This window comes from Atractosteus spatula, chromosome 19, assembly GCF_055471065.1.
Source record: "Atractosteus spatula isolate fAtrSpa1 chromosome 19, fAtrSpa1.hap1, whole genome shotgun sequence".
Classification (NCBI taxonomy): Eukaryota; Metazoa; Chordata; class Actinopteri; order Semionotiformes; family Lepisosteidae; genus Atractosteus; species Atractosteus spatula.
The window spans coordinates 12,729,809-12,746,254 of NC_142724.1; the positions used below are offsets into that span (position 1 = coordinate 12,729,809).

General features: G+C 41.0%; 1 protein-coding gene across 1 annotated transcript; it reads left to right on the forward strand.

The window, feature by feature from the left end:
* The first annotated feature begins 1,777 nt into the window (after nucleotides 1-1,777).
* On the forward strand, nucleotides 1,778-6,882 carry r3hdml (R3H domain containing-like). Its single transcript, XM_088937249.1, has 6 exons — nucleotides 1,778-1,783; nucleotides 2,536-2,850; nucleotides 4,066-4,184; nucleotides 5,129-5,261; nucleotides 5,993-6,108; nucleotides 6,750-6,882. Exons 1-6 carry the CDS (start codon nucleotides 1,778-1,780, stop codon nucleotides 6,880-6,882), a joined length of 822 nt encoding a protein of 273 aa, XP_088793375.1.
* The last annotated feature ends 9,564 nt before the right edge of the window (nucleotides 6,883-16,446 follow it).

Genomic DNA, 16,446 nt, shown 5'->3' on the forward strand with positions numbered 1-16,446 from the left:
TCGTACATCGGTCGTACGTTATTCCAATCTTTCAAGAAAACGAAGAGAGAGCAGCTGTTTGCAACTTGCAAATTACAAGGAAAATGGGCCACGCTGACTTTTGAGTTGTTTGAAAGTCGTTTTGCAAAGATCAGTTGTTTTATGGGTTACAACATGCAATTTTTGAAATCATATCTCCTGCTTAGTGTTAATAGCATTAGGTGTACAAATGTTTGTTGTTGTTATTCCAAACATTCTTTTCTGAGCAAGCTCATTCTTGTGTACTTGGGACAACCCCTGTGTTAAATCAAGATGGGAATTTTATTCATGCTTGAAAACTGATTTGCTTCTTTCACCTCTATTCCAGGTCTTTTGCTTTTAACTAGAACTTTGCCATCACTGCTTGAGAACTTGTGCTTGTTTTCAGTGTTTGGTCACTGTTTTGAGTTCCACACCATGTGAATTATTCCATATGGGGCTGTCTCCTGTTGGTTCGGCCAAGGGTGCTGAACAATAGCCAGTCAGTTACAACTGCAACAGTTTTACCACTGTCACTTCAGTTTCCATTTCTTATTTCTTTAAGTGCTACTGTGATTTTTTTTTTCTGAGCTCACCTTCAACCACTGATATCTATTGTCTGAGAAAATAAAACAGGAAACATTAGGTATAAGAGGCAAACAAATTGAAACTGATAATATTTTGTTTGGTTGGTTGATTGATTGATCGATCCATCAATTGAAAACTTGATATTTTATAACTACTTGACTACTCGAATTTAATCATGTTGAGTAAAGACGTTTCTTTACTTTTCAGAGGTGTGGGGTATTAGATTTCAGCATCATAATCCATCTAAATTTACAGGTTTCCTGTTTATCGTTCAAAAACGTGGCCGTGCAACTCCAGTCTTAGAGGGCCAGAACCCAGTAGGTTTTCTGCGTCTCTTTAAATCCTAAACAGTGGACAAACTGGGGTGCTGTATGTGTGGAGTTAGCACGTTTTCCCCATGTTTGCATGGATTTCCTCTGGATGCTCAGGTTTCTCCCTACAGTCTGTAGGCATACTGGAAGGTTAATTGGCTTCTGGGAAAATTGTTTGTAGTGTGAGTGTGAGCGTTTGTATCTGCGTGTCTGCCCTGTGATGGATGCATCCCATCCAGGGTGTAACCTGCCTTGTATCCATTGCTACAAGCATAGAGACTACTTTTATCTGTAGCTGGGCACCTCTGGAATCTCTTAGGGGGAACAGCAATATGATTGCTGCAATTGCTTATGACCGGATTGGAATCTGTTTAGAACAAATATCTTGTTCAAGCTGCTGTCTTCACTTATTTAAAAACAAACCAGCTGTAATATTGGAAATATATATTCTTTCCTTGTTCTATAATTCTTTTATAGTAACACATTAACCTTATGGTGCAAATTATTGTTAACAAAGCTTAAAATTGTGAGATGCAGCTGCAGGTATCCTGTAGCACAGAATAAGGTGCCTTGCTTCTTCTGTTTGAAATAGTATGTTTGAGGTTTGTGCCAGAGAAGGCAGGGAGGCATGCACAGTGCATCCAATGAGGTTACATCACTTATCAATGTGTTCTCTAACCTCCAGGAAAATCCCCAAGGGGAGAGATGGGTGGGAGCTTTCTGCGTCAGACACCCTCAAAGGGCTGAAGACGCTGGCTAGGTTAAATTTCTCTGACACACATGTCAGAAAGGGCTGTTTGCGGAGGCCAGTCTTTAAGTCTGGATCTCTCCCTCTCTCCTACTCTCTCTCTGCTTCTCCGCACTGGAATTACAGATGAAAGATGAAGGTATGTACTTTGTGAGAAACAGCGCAGCCAGCTTTGCTCCCCTCATTTCAGTCTGTCTTAATTTAAAACTACACGTTTTCTGGTACCAATGCTTAGTGTGGCAATATTATTGATGTGTGTGAAGACGTCAAGGGCAGAGTTTTTATCCGTTGATTGTGGCTTCAGAGGAATCCTGAGAGTGCTATTATTTTCCACTGTATTATGTAAGGGCGTACACAGTCTAAATCAAGTCAAATGTGTTCTGTTTAGGATGATATTCTTACTCTGACAAACTTTTTCTAAGTACCAATAGCCAAGGCAGAAACAAATATGATCTTTTGCCTTTGGAGATGAGCTTGGAATTATGCATACTGCAAATGCAATGTTAAAAACTTTATACATTTGATATTTTCAGTAGGAACACTTGGGGCTGAATATTTTGCTGTATGAATAAAACCAAGCAGAACAAAGTGCAAGTAAAACGAGACGTACACACCAGGTTTCATTTCTGTATGATCATCTAAAGTTATGTAGAATACAGGGATCTGCTTACCCGTTAAGTGTATGTGAGGTTGGATTTTGCATACGTGATTGGACTGGCCACAGCTGGCTCAGTAGATGTGCTCCTTGGACTGACGTACTGAAGGTGTTGGTTTGTCTTTGTTGCGTTACTTCTGAGCTTTAAAGGCCACTGGTAATTACTATCCATAATTAAAACATCTCAAAGTTTAGCAAGATGTCATGATGCACTTGTTTTGCGATCGTCTTTTAAGCCCTTTCGGGTCACGCAGTTCTCCGGAGTCCTGCAGAAGAGAGAGATGGCCGCCAGCGCTCAGCTGTGTTTCGCCGCCCTCTGGCTGTGGGTCACACCGTACACCGGAGCTTCTCTGCTGCCAAACGGGACCGACTTGCTCAACTCAGCGGTCCTCCCGGACGCGGAGTTAGATTTCAAGGACGTGCTCAGCACCAGCGTCCCCCGCAGCCGGCGCAAGCGGTTCATCTCCTCCAGAGACATGAGCGCCCTGCTGGATTACCACAACCGTGTGCGCTCGCAGGTCTTTCCACCTGCAGCTAATATGGAATACATGGTAAGCACATTCTAACAGGGGGGCCTGCAGTACCGGCGCACCACCGCCGATGCGCCTCGGCGAGACAAACGAACGCCGTTTCGTTCCAGTACTCGTGTTACAGACCGGCGTCACGGAGTTTGCTGGCACAAAGAGCATTTTCGTGCTAGAACATCAATCTAACCAGATTCGTTTAAAACTCTGAGTGTTTTTTTTTTAAAGAGTGCTCTAGTACTTTTGGCTACCCTCTTCGTCAAGTTAGTGGAAGCCCTAATACTCAATTATGAAACCATTTTTTTTTCCAAGCAAAAGAGTTTCAGAATGCGATGATACTGTACGTTTGTAGCATTAAATGGTCAACTAAAGACAAACTTTCGGTTTTTTTCCATTTTGTGAAAAACGTTAGTGTCTATCTAAAGGTATATTGAGTTAGTTATTTATGGGCATTTTTTTCCTTTTGCACATTTTAATAAGGCTGCATGTTATTGGTTTCTCATTTATTAGATAATTATCTCAGTGTTGAAGATACACTTGCTGATTACTCAGTGGCAATTTGCACAATGGTAACATACTGTATCTTTATCAAGACTGTTTAACTCCATAGGAAAGCCCTCTCCCAAGGCTGTTATCAGAGAAGTCCCCATGACAATATAGTTTTATTTGTTTTTCAATAAGCAAGTTTTGCTTTCCTTTGAAATGTGACTTTGCATGCATGCTCAACACAAGCAAAGAGACAGTACTCTGCAGCCTGAAACACCATGTACTGTATACATAATGTTAAGACTGAAAAGTCAAAAAAGTAAAAGTGTTTTCTTTGTCAAAGTTTTGAACTTCATATATTTTGGCAGCTCACTGATATTTTCAATACTGCTAGTGGAGTAGTTATCCCCCTATTGGAATAGGTGGCATTTGATTTCTTTCACATGGGTATGAATGTGACTGTTTTCCTGCACTTGCAGGAATTCGGAGTGCATATGTGAAAAAATTAAAGCGTTTTTTCAGCGCGTATTCAGTGCTCTGTAGGCACACTGGGTAAACCCCATCTAATCAATCCAGGAGCAGCTGGGACAACAGCCTTAAGACTAATAGTTGTTTGTGCAGTCTGGGGACAGAAACCTGAGAGGTAAAGTCATGCCCACAATCTCCGCAAAGTGAAATCTGAGGAGCTGTGAGAGGGACACACTACGTGGTCATGCAGACCTGTTTCAAAACTGCCTCTCTGCCTCTACCTTTCAGGTGTGGGACGAGCGACTGGCCAAGACCGCTGAGGCGTGGGCAGCACAGTGTGTGTGGGACCACGGGCCGTCTCAGCTCATGCGCTTCATGGGCCAGAATCTGTCCATCCACACTGGGAGGTGAAACAGGACTGTCTCATACTTTTCCCAGGGAGAGCTGGGACTGTTTGAAGTTCTGATCTTTGATCATCCTGTCTGAGCTTATGAGAGATTTCCACATTTAGGGCAGGATTTCAAATCTCAAAGTTGTTTTTTTTTTAATGGGTGACAGGTGCTAAAGAGCTGTGTTGTGTCTTTTCTGTTGCCGTTTTCACTCACAGTATTAAGATGACAGGCGTCTATTTCCTAGATTAATAAGAATAAATGAATTACAAAGGTTGCTAGCAACTACATGCATTGTTGCAGAGTTCTGCAATGTTTCAGATTTAAAGCTGAATCAAGGTTGATTGAAAGCCTCCCAGAACTTAAACTTCTTTAACTATAGCTTTAGCTATTCGGGAACTGCAGTGTCCTATAATAATAATAAACTTTATTTTATATAGTGCCTTTAAAGGTGGCTTCTCAAAGCGCTCTACAGAATGACAACAGCAACAACCACAATTAAAAATACACAATAAAAAAAAGATAAACACGATCAGTATACGCAGAGGAGATAGTAGATGGTGGTACTAAATACAGTAGGAGCAGAGAAGTAAATAATGGAATCAGTTAAGTAAAGGCTTTTCTAAAGAAGAAGGTTTTGAGTCTGGATTTGAAGGAGTTTAGAGGAGGTGACTCTCTGATATACTTGGGGAGAGAGTTCCAGAGCTTAGGGGAATTACAGAAGAAGGCCCTGTCGCCCATAGAGTGTAGACGGGCTTGGGGGACAGATAGGAGACCAGAATTAGAGGAGCAAAGGTTGCGAGATGGGGAATAGGGTGATAATAGCTCAGACAGGTACTAAGGTGCCAAACCATGCAGAGCCTTATAGGTGAGCATGAGGATTTGGAAGTCCTATCTGAAATGCCTGAATTCTTCCTTTCTGTTAAATTGAATCTCATGAATTGCCTCATATTGTTTTCCAGGTATCGGTCAGTCATTGAGCTGGTGAGGTCATGGTACGATGAGAAACAATTCTACTCCTTCCCCTACCCTCAGGAATGCAACCCAAGCTGTCCCAACAAATGCAGTGGGTCAGTCTGTTCCCACTACACACAGGTGAGTTCTAACATTATTTGCACATTGTAGCAGAGATCGTGTGATGTTCTACATTTTGGGCTTGATATTGGCAAAAGTATAGGATAGGTAACTGAAGGACACATGTTATTTCTTCAAATTATCATGTCTTACTAGGTACTTGGGTGTAGAGGATAGCCTTTGTGTGACACGGAGTTGGGACTCTCTTGTCTGCATGTAACCATGCACAGAAATCATGCACAAATATTCACATTTTTAAATTAATCTGCTTTTATTGTGCTTTAAGGTGGCATACATCACTTGAAAACAATGTGTGAATAAAGTTATTCACAGTTTCCTTCATTGTTAACCAACACATATTTACAGTACTGCCCACTGACACTGACAATCAGAATTGGATAACATCCATGCTCAATCTGCACACCCAAAGACCTACTTGCCTGTCAAGACTGGAGTATTTATCCTATTTAAATCTGAATGCAGGAGATCACGTGATGTAACTTTCCCTTTTTTGTTCTGTACCTCAGAGTTTGCCCATATTTTGGGAGCTGTTCGTGGATGATAAGCTCAAGTCCTAGTCAGAGGAAAGAAATAGATCAAGAAACCCTCACACATGAACCTGGACCTCATGTTTTTTTTCAGCCTGCTCTTACAATAATACTGGCACCATTTTCCACAGCTTGTTCTTGCCCTTGGATTGGTAGGGTAGCCTGCCTCTGAGGCTGACTCACATGAGTGCTCTCCTATTGCAGATGGTGTGGGCCAGCACCAACAGAATAGGGTGCGCCATCAACAGGTGCTCCAACATGAACGTGTGGGGAAGCATGTGGCGCCAGGCTGTCTTTCTGGTGTGCAACTACTCCATCAAGTGAGTCACGGACGTGTCGGCCCACAGCAGCAAAGATGTACTCCTATCCATTCGTTGTCTCGGTGCTTATCCAGGGCAGGGTCACTGGAGGGACGCCAGAGACCAGTGGCAGCAGCAGGCACAAGGCGGGATACGACCCTGAATGGGATGCCAGTCCATCTCGGGGGCCCACACAGACACGCGCACAACACTCTCACACCAGGGCTGATATTTACCCTACCTACCAGTATGTCTTTGGACTGTGGGAGGAAATCCGCACAAACAAACAAGAGAAGAAAATACAAACTCAACACAGAGAGCACCCCCAGGTCCCGAACTGAACCCAGGACCCCAGTGCTGTGAGATAGCAATGCTAACTACTGTGCCACTGCACTGCCCTTGTACGCATAAATGAAGCCTAAAGGGCAAAGTCATGGGTTAGGAAAAGTCTTTGTATGGGGATTGCAGGTTGGGTCCCTGTAGTCCGGAGATCTCTCATTGCAGTCTGAGTTGTGTCCGACTGTCAGATGGCTTCCCCCACCAGAAGCAGGCAACTGGCTGTGCACTGTCAGAGCGGCGCATTAGGTTTCAGCAGTAAGTACTCCAACTGGTGGCGTTCTGCAGACATTTTGTTGACAGGCTGCCCCTTGTCGTCTCCACAGGGGTAACTGGATTGGAGAGGCTCCCTACAAGATGGGCCGGCCCTGCTCCGCCTGTCCACCCAGCTATGGCGGCTCCTGTAGCAACAACCTCTGTTTCTCGGGTTTGAAATCCAACAAAGTCAACTGGTTTTAGGGTGATATAAAAAAGAAACAGTTAACAAAAATACTTAGGAACAGGTTTGAGAGGTTTAGGAATCCATCGGGAGAGCAGAAAGAGTTTGATTCAATGATCGGTTTGTGAAAGCAGCTGAGGACAGTGGAAATTTGGAAAGGAAAGCAGCTGCAGGGATATGTAATCAGGTTTTTTTAATGAAAGCAAGATGACAAATATACAGAACAGTGTTCAGTAGGATCTTAAAAACAACCTAAAATGTTCATTCACAGCACATTTCAATACAGTTCTGTAATACCACTAAAATATGCTGAAGGTTTAATGTTTAGCTCCATCTGCTGGCCTTAATTCAGTCTTAAAACAACAGTTTTAATGGGGCAGTGCTTTTTGTATTTTGATACTTATTTCATATTACATGTTTCTGCATTTCTGTAGGTGTTCCTGCTTATTCTTCAGTTTATCTAAAAACACAGAATAAACAACACCACTGAGCGGAGGGGATTGTGGGAAGTATAATAATGTTGGGGGATCTACTGTATGAATCTTAAGACAGGCTTCAGAGAACGGTTCAACACACATTTGTTTTCCCATTACATTTCCTTGTGAGACTCTCAGCAGAAGCAATCATTTGTTCTGTAACAACTTAGTAATAGCTTCCTACATAAAACAATGACATATTCTAGCATGCCCACACAGAAATTTGAATAGTGTTGTGTTTTCAGTGTTTGTCACATGACAGCCCTTTAAACTTACCTTTGCCAGTTTCTGTTTCATAGTTGAAAAAAGCAAAAAAAAATGGCTAATTATGAAATAAAACAAGCTGCTTTTCACTTAACATCTCAGCCACTGAGTGTTTAGCTTCATCAGTCCCTCAAACACAGATTATTGGTGACGTTGATTGCTAATCCCAGAAATCCATTTAACTCTTTCAGTCCTTTATTCCAGTCCTGCAAATTTACTAGTTAATTATATGTGTTGCACATTATTTCTTTCTCCACCTATCCCATATATTGGAATGAGAAATCCATAGAATATTATTTTCACCAGAATGGAGATTTCTGGATGTACAGTAATCACAACTCCAGTATTTAATATAATGATGGTTAATCAGAAAAAAAATTGCTAGACCCTAAGGGCAATGAATTAGATTTGCTACTTTGAGATCCTATATAGAGGCAAGGATTTCTAAGTGCCTTTTTGAAGGGAGATATATCACTGTAAATAAACGCCAAATGTGCAGAAATTCAGTAAAACTGCACAAGTAATATAAACTATCCTTTTCACCATGTGAAAAGTAGCTGTACTACAATAGAGAATTCCTTACATTGCACCGCTACTGGTGTAGAGTATATAACGCAGAAAACGAATTATTCTGATTTATATTTTTTGCAGGTGAGAATATCCAATATATCTAGAAAAACAGATTTAGATGGAAAATCAGGATTTTGGTCTGTGCTTCTTTGATTTTCAGTAACTTCTTAGTCATTGCTATTTATTGCTAGTTGTCAGAAATGCATAGTTTTGTTTTATTATGTTTGTATTTCAATTTGAAGTGTATGTGTTGTTTTGTATCTTAATGCCGTTATATAACTGGTTAACCAGTTGTTAAAAGTTGCACTGTTTAGGTTTTTTAATTGGTATTCTTTTTAAAAATAAAACATATTTTCTTCATTTTCCAGCCAGATTTCACTTGTCATAATTGTTGAAAGAACACGCAGTATATTTGATAGTGTAAAAGGATCATCTATCCATTTTCTAACTGCTTTATCCAGTTCTGGGTTGAGGGGGAGCCAGAGTCTATCCCAGCATGCAACAGGTTACAGGCACGGGACGCCAGTCCATCACAGACCAAAAAGATACACACACGCACGCACGCACGCACACACACCAGGGCAAAGTTTTCCTATTCGAAGAAGCCTGTTAACCTACCAGTATGTTTTTGGACTATGGGAGGAAACCAGAGTGTTCTTGGAAGAAACCCGCACAAAAGGATCATTCTTTCATACTTTTTAAGTGCAATTTACTGTTTTCGTATAGTGGAAGTACTCACTATGCCCAGCTTCAACAGATGATAGGTTCTCACTGAGATGTGGATAGCTTCTATGGAGGGTGCACAAAGTGTCGAGCTGTCGAGCTGTCGTTCTGCGAATGTCTTTGAACACTGATGGATAGAAGAGGGAAAAGTTAATAAATTCTTATTTATATATTTGTATTTGTTTTAGATGTGTAGATTTCTTGTCTCTGGTTCTTTGATAATATCACAATCAGGAATTGTCAGTTGTAAAGCACCTCATTCCACCCTACCCGTGGAGAGAACATCAAGTGGAAGAGTAGAGAGGCTCTTCCAGCCAACTCATTCCGTGCTCACAAACAGACTTCCGATCCCATGATGCTCTGTTGCATGGCAAAGCGATGATCCCTGGGCTTAGCCACTGGTGTTTTAGCCACGACGGAGCCCTTATTCTGAATTCTCACTGTCCTCCATTCACATTGGTTCAAGAATCACAGAATTACTCCCTCACTGCGACTGTAACTAGTCCTGCCAATTAGTCCTGCCCCTCTTCCATCTGCCAGGCAGATGTGAGATAATCAGTACAAAAGAGCAGGGCTACAAAAGCTTTCAAGAGAGAATGCCTGGTTAATGTGAGACAGTGGTAAACATTAGACATTTTACAATAAAGATGAGGCCCTTTTATATCCAGCTGTTTCTTGAAGGATTCCAGTGAATCTGTTCCAAGAACATGCTTGTACATTTGTTCCCAACCCCTCCAGGAGCCTAAGTGCACCTGATTTACCTTCAATATCTTATCCTAGTCCTAGTTTCACTGTTGGTGCTGAGATAGTCTTGTTACTCCCTTGTTAATCCCTTTCAGGGTTTTAAATGTTTCCCTGTTGCCCCAAGTTCCCTGTTGCTCTCAGTGTTCAAGGCTAAAGAACCTGTCTGATTCGTTCCTTGAAGTCCACGAATTCACGCTTTGCTCTTTTTTGTTATATCTGACAATGATTTATTTGGGTTGCATAGAAGAGTACGTTAATTTCCCACCATATACAGTACACAAACGGATATATGAGCTGTGTGGCCAACAATCCTCAGGCACTGTCTGGCAACAATAGAATAAACGGAGTCGTTCAGCAATTATTTCATTTTCATTTTCCTTCCATTTTGCTCTTTATTGTGACTGTGACTTGGGTTGCTACTTTTTGTTGGTGGTGCTTTCTCTCAGTGTGATTTCTTCAAGTCCCAGCCTGTGGAGGAAGCATAGAATAGCTTTGCGATAACAATGTGCTGGCTGCCAGCTGGTCTGCAGTTGAAAAATGGCCCAGAGAGGCACTTCGTCAGCTACTGAGCAGAGACGCAGAAAAAAGCAATAAAAGATGTCTGTAGTCTTTTGCTTTGTGACAATGCCCCAGACAACTTGAATCAAGAACACTTGCTCTAACCTGGCCAGAAACACTAAAACGGAAGAGCGCTAAAACAGCAGCAGGAAAGCACAAAATAAATGATAGCTGCGAAGCTCTTTGTATTTGAAAAATTCTTTGAAGACAGAAAATGAGCTTCGGTCAGTGTGCATGATGTTTTTCCTGATCGCAAGATAGTTCTATTAAAACAAATGTATTAACCTGGGCTGCCACCGAGCTTACTTTGTGCTTGAAGGACTAGATGGTAACTTGATGGCAAGCTGGATGTCTTTAGCCACCTCACCAATATTCTGGAGTCTCCAATCTGTGTGGTGCTCACCAGGACATTTGTCTCATAAACCCATCTCTTACCAAATGGCTTTTAAAGTGATAAAGAACAGAGAGAGCAGTGTTTGCAGCAAATCAAACTATGTTGTTTTCTCAGTCTGCCAATGGACTTTATTGCTGTGTGTTCGGTTTCTAAATGCTTTATAACTTGCATACAGTATATGTATACACATCAATTTCCATGAAAATATATTGTGTTTTTCAGGGGAGAGAATTCTTGATTCTGGGAAATAAGTCACTTGGAAATAACACATCTTATCAAAATTATTTTTATTTTTTATATTTCTGGAAGATTAAAATGTGGGCTGTAACTCTTTTAATGCCGTGCTTGGCTATAAGAATATTATGTTAATGTTAAGATTGAGGATAAGATCAACTTTATTGTTCCCTAGCTGACTTTTTTTGATGGAGACACAGCGCTTATGTACATACTGTATGAATCCATCGGAAAAACGTTACACATCACACTCATTACTCATTACAACATATTCAGGACATATTCCACATAATGTAGTTTGTTACGGCATAATCTCTTTACAATTACATTTACCTTTTCCATTTATTTGTATTAATTACTTTAAGAAATAAGGTAATAAATGAATATTTATATCTATTTGATCTACATTTTGGAACCCTAAATTTTTTTTGCCAGAGAAAAGAAGTTGATATTCATAATTAAGAATATGAAAAGGATCTGATATATTTTTTCCCACCTGTCTGATCATGTATTGTTCAAGGATTGTCTGCAGTGAGGAGCGCTGTTTCGCTCCCATAACCACTGCTGTTTGGACAAGAACGGGTGATATCTGATCATAATTGGACCGATAATTTACTGACACTACACTGACACCATTTCTCAGAACGCTCTCATTTACAGCATGGTAAAAGTATTCTTTTTTTTATTTTAAACAGCCTTTATCTTCATAAATAAATACAAACACTGCTAAAAATCTGAAATAAAAACTCTCAACCTGAGTTGTCCAGCTCTGGTTGCTTTCTTTGTATATTCCTAAATATTTATATTAATTAACCGGGTGATAAGTTCCTTGTAAATCACTACATTAGTCACCAGCAGCTTTGGGATTGAACACCATTTCTTTAGTTAATTTCACATTCAAAATCAGTTTAGATTTATGACACCACTGCACAAACTTATGACACATACACAGCTGACCTGTTTTCTCTATACGTGAAGCCAAGCACAGATGTGTTTTCTGAAAATGTAACAAAATAGTTGCTCTGACTACTGCTGTTTAAGAGCCTTTTTTAGTGTTGCAGGTCAGACATGCATGCACACACATTCAGTATAAATGTGCAAATGCAGAGCCTTATAGAAGTATTGACCCCTTTGAAACGTGATCACAGTTTGTTCCTGTTCAGTCCTGAAATCGTGACATTCTGAAATATGATTGTAATAGTTCATCTACAATCTATTCCGGACTGATAAAGATAAAAATGCTGATGGTATGTAAATAAGATCGAACATTAGAAGATGATTAATTCTAAAGAATTCAGCCTCTTTGCTGATACAACTTTAAATCAGTTTAGCTACAAAAGAATAGATTAAAAGGTTTCAAAATGAGTGTAACTGTCAAAGAGGTTTTCCTTGACTGTAGAGTACATACTTTTGCTTTGTAATTTCCCTCCGACAGATATTGAATTTCAAGCCACAATAATGTCGGGTCACATAGTCATACAGGAAATGGACCTTGAAGACTAAGAGACAAACAGATCAGATGCTTACTTTCCTTCTAAGTGCCGTAAAGACTGTCATTAAGAAACAGAAAATGCATCCAACAACTCAGACCATCCTTAAATCAGACTGTCCCTCCAAATTGAGCAGCAGGGAAGGCAAAGAACTGGTTAGGGATGCCACAGCCTTTCCAACAGTGAGGTTGAAAGCTTTGCAATATTCTGTGTCTGAGACTGGAGTAATTGTTCATATATTGACAATATTCTGATCCCACACAAAGCTGACCTGTATGGAATAATGGGGGGAGAAAACAGACAAAGACCCAGAAGGTTTTATAGTCAGACGAGGCACAAATTGAACTTTTTTAGTCGACATCCAAAGCCCCGCGTCAGGTGCAAATCCCATCATCAGATGAAACATTCCTAACTGCCGAGCACGGTGGCGGCAGCATCGTGTCTGCGAGCTTCGCCTGCGGCTCGTCAGGCTTGAGAGAAAAACGAGAGGTGCAAAGGACAGGCGTATCCAGGAGGCCAACCTGCCTGAGCCATCCTAAAACTCACGTTTTAGCAGGACAGTGACCGGGAGAAGAGACAAGTGGACCAGTCGGAGTCCTGTCTTGAATCCAATAGAACATTTATGACAATACTTGAAAATTGCAGTCCATCAGCTGTCCCCAATGAGCGGGTCAGAACTAAAGCACGTCTGACAGTAAGAATGGACATTATTAGAGCATCCCACTGTGTAAAGCTGGTAGAAACCTGTCCAGGAATAGTCTTAATTCTAAGAGCAGCGCTTCCACCACATTTCTGACGATATTTTTCACCAGATACAAACCGAGGGGATGAGTACTTGTGCAACAGGTAAATTTCACTTTGTACTGTACATTTGTAGGTTTTGATGACATTCAGCTTCCTTCACATACACAGTAATAGTGTACAGCTTGATCATTACAGTTTTTTGGTTTATTTTTTAAAGAAAATCAGATTTTTTGTGTTTTAATATCAAGCTCACTTTAATGTGCATACATGAAGACAGCTAAACAAAGCTAAACAAATAAAGGAGAATTTGGGGCAAAACCACTTTATTTCAGTGAAAATGATCTTTTGCAGAAATCAAGTGGCTTCACCCCAAATTCTGCTTTGTTAACGTATAATAGCACTGTGTTAAACTCATCTGAGATTTACAGTGCACAGTCTGCAGTGTTTTTTTTCATGTGTAGAATACAAAAAATGCTTTCGTTGTGTGGTCTTCATTAAGATGAGACTCTGTGATGATTTCTTACAAAACGATCACCACTAAGTTTTAAAACGGTACTCTGGTATTTACAGGTTTGTTATTCTTTGTGGTTATTTGTTACTGTATTGGAGATTCCACAAAAAGAGAAAATCCCCAGCACTTAATAACATTCACTGACCAAAGGACTGCCCTCTGAACATGTGATACCCAGATGTGATGACATTTTAAAGCTGCAACATGTAAAAAGTCCATGAAGACGTTAGTAAATTTATATTGTTACTTAGGTACTCAACTGTATCATAAGAATACATTTTTATCACATATTAAGGATAAAATCTGTCCTATAATATATTTCATTTTCATTCTTATTTTCAGTTACCCATTACTGTACTGTAGTATATTTTGGTATTATTCTGTTTGTTAACACTACTTCACTATAATTTAAACTCACTGTCCTCAATCAAGAGAGACAATTGGCATTCCTGGAGCCAGTCAGTGCTGCTTACCTGATAAGAGAGGCTGGTGGGGGAAGTGGGGGACCTTAGCTCTTTGTGCTGATTGATGACAGGGGTCATCCAGACGGTCATGCTCCCCCTGTGCTCAGCTAGAACTGGAATGGACTGGATCTGGAACGGAAAGACATATTTTCCCTTACAGTTCCACTTCCAGGCGGCACAGTGGGTAGCCGTGGTAGGTGTGTGTTGTGCCCTGTGATGGACTGCCATCCTGTCCAGGGTGTATCCTGCCTTGAGCCCATTGCTTGCTGGGATAGTGTGCGGCTCCCTTGCGACCCAGACTTGGAAGAAGCTCTTTATGTCAGGGTTTTCCTAGTCCAGTCCTAGACTGCTTCATTCCAGCAGGGCTTATTCTCTCTTTAAATGATCAGTGCTGAAGAGCTGGGATTAGCCTTAAGTACTGTAACTGTGCAAATCTTTGTATATGGTTTCTCATTTCCTTATATCTGCACAGCTCTTGCGTTAGTAACATTTAATCTGCCTGCACTCCCCAAACTCACCCGCTAGTTAACACAATCAAAACAAAAATGGCAAACTAGTTTATTAATTTTAACATCTAGGTTGTGGTTTGAAGGTGATTTAGTCCTGCGTTTTGATTAAATTCCATTTATGGCTTGCACAAAATCTCAAATGACTGCTTCAATTTAGCCAGTATTGAAAAATCTGAAAAGGTGAGCTTTGTGAAAGGTATTACCAATTGAATTTCTAATTGTAAACCTGATTACTGAACACAGATATTTAGTATGCTAGCTAAAAATACATAACATGTAACCGTTGTTTTACTTGTTTTGCCTTTCAGCAATGACTATTTATAGCACTTCAATATATGTATACTGTACATTTTAAGTAGTTATTAAAGAATATTGTAGCGCTCTCGGGTTCATGTGGGTATGCACCCTCACGCCTGCCGCCTGCCGCCTCAGGTCAGCCCCCCACCACTGGGGACTCGAACCCGGGCCTCCAGCGTCACTCAACAGGGACCCAGCCAGTTGAGCTTAAGGGAGATCTCCTGTCAGCCCGACGGCTGCGGTCCCTGCTATTCACAGGGAAGGGCGGAGACGTTACCACGCTGGTAAGCCGGCTCGAACAACCTGCAATGGCGGCCGTATGCGTTACACTCTCCCCCGCTTAATTCGCTGTCCTCAGCAAAGGGCTATCCCATCCCACTTCTTACACCAATGTAGCGCTCTCGGGTTCATGTGGGTATGCACCCTTGCCGCTGCTGCCTCAGGTCGGCCCCCCACTTCTGGGGACTCAAACTCGGGTCTCCGGCATCACTCAACAGGGACCCAGCCAGTTGAGCTAAAGGGAAAACTCCCGTCAGCCCGGCGGCTGCGGTCCCCGCTATTCACAGGGAAGGGCGATGACGTCACCTGGTAAGCCGGCTCGAACAACCTGCAATGGTGGCCGTATGTGTTACAATTGTAATATTCTTAATAATGCAGCTGATGTGGAGTTCAGAAAACAGATCATGGCTGTTTATTTCCAGAAAGAAACTCATACAGTGAAGCCACATCAACAGTCAAATTACAATAGCCTGTATCTTCATTGCAAATAGTCAGAATTACCCAAAAGTTGACCCTTCGGTTCTCATGGATGGACAGATAGATAGCGCAAGGATATTAAAAGAATCACCCTGTCAGAGCTACATAAATGGCAAGGTATCACACAGTAATTTCATGCCTGTCTTAAAAATGTGGACCCCCAGATACAAATGTTTTCTTAATTTGTGCTCGTTTATGTACGTACATGTACAGTGCCATTTCCACATGTCAGGAATGTTCAAAGTAAAGTGACCCAGATCTTTAGAACTGGTATCCTGTACCTTTTCAAGGTTTGATACACATGAATATCACTCTCTTTTCATTGTTTCTTGAAAGCAAATGTAGTTATCGAGTAGACATGGAATTGAACTATTTTCTTAAGCACTCCTGTGTGATATTATTCTCCTCATGTCAAATAGAGAATACAGAATCGGCCGTGAAAACAAAAGTGAAACTCCTGTAAGCAGTGTACAGCACTGTGAGGTTCTCCATTATGCATCAGAACAGTCAGGACTGCTAACATTTGGGAGGAAAAAAAAAGATATTCAAAATTCAGAAGTCTCAGCAGTCTTAGCAGATACCTCTTTGAAAATGTTAAAACATTCTTGCTGAATTCTCGGGGCCTTTACCCAGATATGCCAATCTAACGTAACAAAGTGTATGTGATATTCGGAAGAAAATATAATAGTGGAAGTCTGTTTGAGTTTCTATCCTCTTGTTTCTATAGTTACAGCTGCCATATAGATTGGTCTCCATAAGAGCCTAGTTACTGTTTAACCTCCCCACCCACATTTGTCCAGATTAGGAAAATCAATAAGATAACAGCAGGATTACAGGCCTTACCTAGCAC

What these genes read in the sequence shown, in the direction of transcription:
- r3hdml (XM_088937249.1), top strand. An exon ending in CTGTCCATCCACACTGGGAG is followed by an intron (nt 4,185 to 5,128) that starts GTGAAACAGGAC and finishes ATTGTTTTCCAG; the next exon opens with GTATCGGTCAGTCATTGAGC. An exon ending in TCTGTTCCCACTACACACAG is followed by an intron (nt 5,262 to 5,992) that starts GTGAGTTCTAAC and finishes CTCCTATTGCAG; the next exon opens with ATGGTGTGGGCCAGCACCAA.